Source organism: Aplysia californica, unplaced genomic scaffold (genome assembly GCF_000002075.1).
Source record: "Aplysia californica isolate F4 #8 unplaced genomic scaffold, AplCal3.0 scaffold00835, whole genome shotgun sequence".
NCBI lineage: Eukaryota > Metazoa > Mollusca > Gastropoda > Aplysiida > Aplysiidae > Aplysia > Aplysia californica.
Window position 1 is genome coordinate 269,452 of NW_004798105.1, and position 6,338 is coordinate 275,789.

General features: G+C 42.7%; 1 protein-coding gene across 1 annotated transcript in view; it reads right to left on the reverse strand.

Moving 5' to 3' along the window:
* Positions 1 to 1,294: 1,294 nt before the first annotated feature.
* Positions 1,295 to 6,338, reverse strand: part of LOC101856538 (trifunctional enzyme subunit alpha, mitochondrial) — a 24,456-nt gene continuing 19,412 nt past the window's right edge. The window contains exons 19-23 of the mRNA XM_005109966.3: positions 4,689 to 4,884; positions 3,810 to 3,921; positions 2,866 to 2,956; positions 2,472 to 2,526; positions 1,295 to 1,677 (exon numbers count right to left, since the gene is read on the reverse strand). Coding sequence (XP_005110023.1) covers positions 1,532 to 1,677; positions 2,472 to 2,526; positions 2,866 to 2,956; positions 3,810 to 3,921; positions 4,689 to 4,884 — 600 coding nt within the window. The 3' untranslated portion in view covers positions 1,295 to 1,531. The remainder of the gene's footprint in view (positions 1,678 to 2,471; positions 2,527 to 2,865; positions 2,957 to 3,809; positions 3,922 to 4,688; positions 4,885 to 6,338) is intronic.

The window sequence follows — 6,338 nt, forward strand, 5'->3', positions numbered from 1 at the left end:
TGTGCGACACTCCGCCTTTGAAGGGGTTGCACCTTCTGCAGACGAAGCAGTGGGTCTATTTATATCCCCCCGACCCACTGGGGGTACCTGCCTTGTATCACCACCTCACACCATGAAGACACAATAAACGACACACATTCAAGACTCGCACCATGATGTCACAATCAACGACACACTTGAGACACAAACAAATCTCCCAACACCAGGCCCCTGACTTTGCTGTCATTTAATCTCAAGAAAATTTCTCGTGTCATGTACGTCTCATCGTAATTTTCCTCGCTGATACACGTGTCACGTCACTCACAGAGTCTGATTCATCATGCTGGAGTGAGGAACTGACGCGTGTGTTACAAAAACATGACACACACTAACCCTCCAAGTGTCATAGGCCAGAAAATCGGCCATAAGTTTTGTTCTGTGGTGTCACGGTCAATTTTAAAAAAAATCTTGGTCATTAGGTCAAAGTCAAAGTCAATATATCTATGTAAACAAATCGAAAAAAATATATTCATCATGTTGTAACTTATTCATTGTACTTTCTGAAAATGGACAGATTTCAGGCCTATACTTCTTGGTTTGCCTGTTCTCAAGCATTTTTCAGCATAATGAGTTGATATAATATATATATATATATATATATCTATAAATATATTTATATATATAATTTCCCCTGACACCCCAGGCCTTTTGTTAGTGACACTTGTAGGGTTAAAAATACAATAACTAATGTACTTTTAAAAATAATACATACAAAATTACAGAAAAAAACGTATAATTCTCTTCATTCCTACAAAAACACAGCGTCTCTCAGTTTCCCTGAGTGAGAATCAAAATCTTACACACTTGTAACACACTGGTGCGGGTACACACGAGGCGCGCTAAACTCCCACATGACCCAGGCAGCTGGTTTGATCAGAGAGCCTCGACTGGCGGCGTGCTCGACACATCGAGAGCTGAGCAATCACAAACATTTATGGCAATGCTAAAAGATACATCATGTTCCAGTAAAGATAGGGCACACTGCTCAGTCAGTGTCATGTGGTCTACGCTCCCAGAACGCACTCACCGACACATGTGGGTCACCGCGGTGAAATCAAGCACTCGGTAAATTTTGGGGCATATGGAGTTATTGGATTATCTTAAAGCTTGTTCGTTTGTTTTGTTTTTTGATAAAAAATATACCCATCTATCTTGAAGAGTAGTAGAGACATTTGCGATTGAAGGAGGTGGGGGACGCTTGGTGTCAGGTAAAAATTAGCAAGAAAATGTCCTTTAAAGTTTTGTGACTTCCAAAGATTATAAGTCCTTGGAAATCGCAAATTTACATTTTTTAAATGCATTCGAGCAACTTTTTTACAGTAAATTCCACACAGGAATGTTTTAAGTGCACACAAAAAGTATTGAGCTAAAAAAAAAAATTGATGAAAATTCCCAAACTGTAGAAAATGTGTTTCTTAGATTGCATCATTTTGACGAGAGCCTGATTTCACCATGACGCCTCACAAATGACGCTACAGCTGTGGTTGGCGACTCAGGAGTGGAACTTTTTGCTGGGGTCGTTAGCGTGGTCCTTGAGCAGCTGGCATGGCTCAAAGGCGATCCCGTAGACGTCGCGGTACTTCAGCATCCTGTCTACCAGTGGTTTGGCTCCGTGCAGGTCAATGTAGCGGAAGGGACCTGGTGGGGGGGGAAGAATTGTTTTAGTAGATCTAAGTGTTTTATGACACTTGCAACACAATAAGGTCATATAAGTGCTGAAGATTAGAGGTGTTACAAGGGAGTAACAAACAAAAAAAGAAAGAGGGGAGATAAAGACAATAGATGTTTGATAGGAAAGAAGAAGCAAACTACACCAGAGCACCCGCCAACCACCCACGGGTGGGGGGGGGGGGAGGAAATGGTGAAGATCTTTGTTTACTTTTTGTCTGAGTTACAGATAAGAGTATAATGTTAGTACTGGTGACAAACATAAAAGGGGGTGTGTGGAGATAACATCAGCGATAGGTTAGAAGTGACAGAAGCATACGGAGGAGCCAAACTTCCTGATAAACCCGGAAATTCTGATGTCTAAAATTGGATTTTGCACGACTTCAGGCCAATCTTTGAGAAGCTGTTGAACTTTATGTAAAACCAGTCTTGATACGAGATGTAGGCCTGTTAGACAAAATGATCCACACGTTTTGAGTCCCAGCACCCATGTTTCCACGGAGTTCGAAAAGATCACCTTTTTTTTTTTTCATATTCAGCTGAGCATAGGACAGAAGTGAGGCCTGTGAGTGACACCCTCCAACCATCCGTTGTTCAAGTATCAGAATCCAAAGATGTCAGTTTAATAAAAAAAAAAGATAGGCCAAGTAGCCACTCTTTCCTCTAGGTGAGGCTATGTAGCCACCCTTTGTCTAACCAACCTTTGTCTAGCTGAGGCCATGTGGCCACCCAATAGTCTAGCTGAGCTATGTAGCCGCACTTACCTCCAAGGAAGGGAGGGAAGCCCAGTCCAAACACAGCTCCGATGTCACCCTCCAGCTGTCGAAAGAAATCAGGGGACACAATTAGCCGAGGAGCGAGGAACAGAAAACTGCTGACACGGCACAGTACATGTGTGTATTGTGTTCTAACAATGAGAAGAGAACAGATGAAGGAAGAAAGAAGGCAGAGACACACAAGATACCCAAGAAGACACACAACGAGACGTGAAAAGACACGATGAGAAACACGGTGAGAGAAGCCACAAGACTCACACAATGAGACACACAACGAGAGACACAAGAGAAACAACAAGAGACACACAATGAGAGATGCAACGAGAGACACGAGACACAACAAGACACACAACGAGAGACACAATAAGACACAACAACTCACCGGGTTGGCCAGGATCCCCTCCTGTAGACAGAGGATTGCCTCGTTGACAAACCGCGACACAAGCCTGTACTGGATGTCCTCATCAGTGAACCTGGCACACACAGAGACCCATTCGAATAAAATATCTCCCCACTCTGGAATTGGAACTTGAGTCTCTTGTGTTTTTGTATTATTGATTTATTGTTTTAGTAAGTGTTTTTTACAGCACTTGCAACACATTAAGATCATATAATTGCCGAAGAAAAGACATGTTACAAGAGAATAATATACACATAAAAAAGAAGGAGAGATAAGGACGATAGATGTTTGATTGGAAAGAAGGAGCAAACCACACCAGACAACCCACCAACCACCCACGTTTCTTGTGTGCTACAGCAAAGCGTCTAATCGCTACACCGCAGAAGCTGGTAATTTTACAGCAGTTGCAACATAAATATGTCATATACAAAAGCCAAAGATCAGAGGTGAGGTTACAAGAAGGGTGACATACACAGAAAAGCAGGAGGAGAGACAAGTACCATAGATGTTTGATAGGAAAAAAGGAGGAGAGACAAGTACCATAGATGTTTGATAGGAAAAAAGGAGGAGAGACAAGTACCATAGATGTTTGATAGGAAAAAAAGAGAGATAAGGACGATATATGTTTGACAGAAAAGAAGGAAAGGTAAGGACAATAGGTGTTTGATAGGAAAAAAGAAGGAGAAAAAGGATGACAGATAGTTGATAGGAAAGGAGAGATAAAAGGATGATAAATGTTAGATAGGAAAGAAGGAGGAGAGAACATAAAACATAAAACCCCCCCCCCCCTTCCCAACATACCAAATTACAATTTGTTGTCTAACTGACTGACCCCTGGTGACAAAGTAACTAATAAACAATCAACAGTAACTAAAGCAAAAACATTCATATCCCCCCCCCCCCCCCCCCCCCCCGGTCATACGTACCCTTCAGGAGCAGTCAGTTTATATTTCTCCAGGATGGTCAAGGCCTCTGCGTTCTCCTCTCTGCTCTTGCTGCCCTTCTCGTACACGTAGACGCCTTTGCCCGACTTACGACCTGGGAGGGGACACAAGTGGCACGGTCAGCATTCTCATGGGAGATCTCGTCAAAGTAAAAGTACCCAACTCAAGGTTCATACAGAGCAGAAGATTTTTTTGTCAAAGACTTTTCCAAGAGTTTTCAAGACAAGATTTCTTTTTCCAAGACAAATAGCATGTCACTTCAGAAAAAATTGTTTCGTTCAGCACGCAAAAATAAATTGTTATACACTTCAGAATGCATAAAGTGGAGGCCTTCTAAACTTCGAGGAAATATTTTCACAATAGACCTATAGATCTAGATATCTAGTTTAAAAAATATTTTCCAAGAATTTTGCCAATTTCTCAAAATTCCAAGAGTTTTCCATGTCTTGGAAAAAAATTTCAAGAGTTTTCCGTTTTCCAAGACCCCTACGAACCCTGCTAAGAGTATGCTTTAACGTCACTATCAACCCTATTAGGTTATGTAAGAGGCGAGACCTCTGATTTTAACACCCATCTCTGATAAGACCGAGCCAGCAGTGTTGAGAGCTTTGAAAACTCCACAAAACGACCCCAGTTCAAGAACTCCCAGACGGGGATTCGAATCGGGGCCATCGGCTCCACAGTCCAGTGTGATACCAACTGAGCTAACGCAGCGCCATGCAAGTTTCAAGAAAGATTCTGATGAGAAGATGTAAAACATTTGACAGCAAACTAACTAGAAAGTTATGGTTAAGACAGTTTCACCTACCCGTACGTGCCCCACACACAGACACAATAACCCCCAGCCTGACAACAACTTACCCATAAAGCCGGCAGCGACCATCTCCTTCAGCACCTCTGGGTTACCTCCCTGGAAGCGTTCACCGAAAGCCTTCCCAAGATCCTCAGCGACGTGAGCGGCCACATCCAGACCCACCTCGTCGGCCAGCGTGGCTCCGCCCACCGGGAACCCGAACCCTTTGGTCAGTTTGTCCAGCTTCTTGGGGCCGTTGCCCTCCTGCACACATAAACAGTTCAGTTTTAGTTTTAGTAAAAATTTTACAACACTTGCAACACACTAAGGTCATATAAGTGCCGAAGATTAGAGGTGGTACAAGAGAGTAACAAACATAAAAAAGGAGATTTTTTTGTTTTAGTAAGAGTTTTACTGCACTTGCAAAACAAATAAGGTCATATAAGTGCCGAAGATTAGAGGTGCTACAAGAGAGTAACAAACACAAAAAAGGAGATTTTTTTGTTTTAGTAAGAGTTTTACTGCACTTGCAACACACTAAGGTCATATAAGTGCTGAAGATTAGAGGTGCTACAAGAGAGTAACAAACACAAAAAAGAAGGAGGGCAGATAAAGACGACAGATTTTTTTTATAGGAAAGAAGGAGAAAACCGCATCAGAGCACCCGCCAACCACCCACGCAAACAGTCAACAATAACAATAACAACAATAGCGTAGATCATTATTTGTAGCTCCTACTCCCGTGTGTACACAGCTCTAGGCTCTTTACATAAACCGAGGTACAAAGAACAATAACTGTAACAAGTAGTATTTGCTCACGCATACACACGCAAACACACACACATCCTTCTCTGTCTTTCTCGGACAGCACAGGCTCCTCACTCAGAAATTGAACTCGGATCTCCTGCGTTGGAGAGCGAAGTGCCTAACCGATACACAGGAGATACACCCAGATACAGACAGACATGAGTATAGGAGGGGAGTTTTACATGTTAGAGAGACAGACAGACAGACAGACAGACAGACAGAGTTATGAGGGCTAAATTCGCCCCGTCCTTTTCAATCTGTGTGTATTCATGTCTTGTCGTCTTGGGTTTTTTTGGTTTGTTTTTTTCTCCATCCGCAGTCGACTTGTATTGAGTGAATGTGTGTCTGTGAGTCACACCACCGACTCCCTGACTTTTGTGGTTCCTGTCCAGACATTTTCGTCATCTCACGCAGTGTCCACTGGGGGTTGTCCAGTGCTCGGGCTTTTCCTGTTCTTTCTTCTCTTTACTTTCAATATCACTGAGCGGGTGGTTGGAGCACGCTACTGGTAGGTAACACGTCTTTACTTTTCTTCTGTTGTTTCTGTTTGTCTGTTTTACATTTTCTCCAGCACCAAATGAACGTTATTGTGTCCATGTGCTTCGTTTTACTCAAACAAACTAACAAACAAAGAAAAACAAACGAACAAACAAAAAACAACCAAACAAACACACTGCTATTATATCACTGCTGTCGTCTCTGATTCATGATGCGTATGGGATGTGCGCACAGATCCATTTCATCGTAAGTTTGCTGTATGATTCGTGTGCCCTGACGCCATTTGAGGCCACTGTTTCTATCCAGTTACTAGATCTAGTACAAGCCGGGGAAAGATATATAGGTGTGCGCGCGCGCGCGCGCACACACACACACACACACACACACACACACACACACACACACACACACAC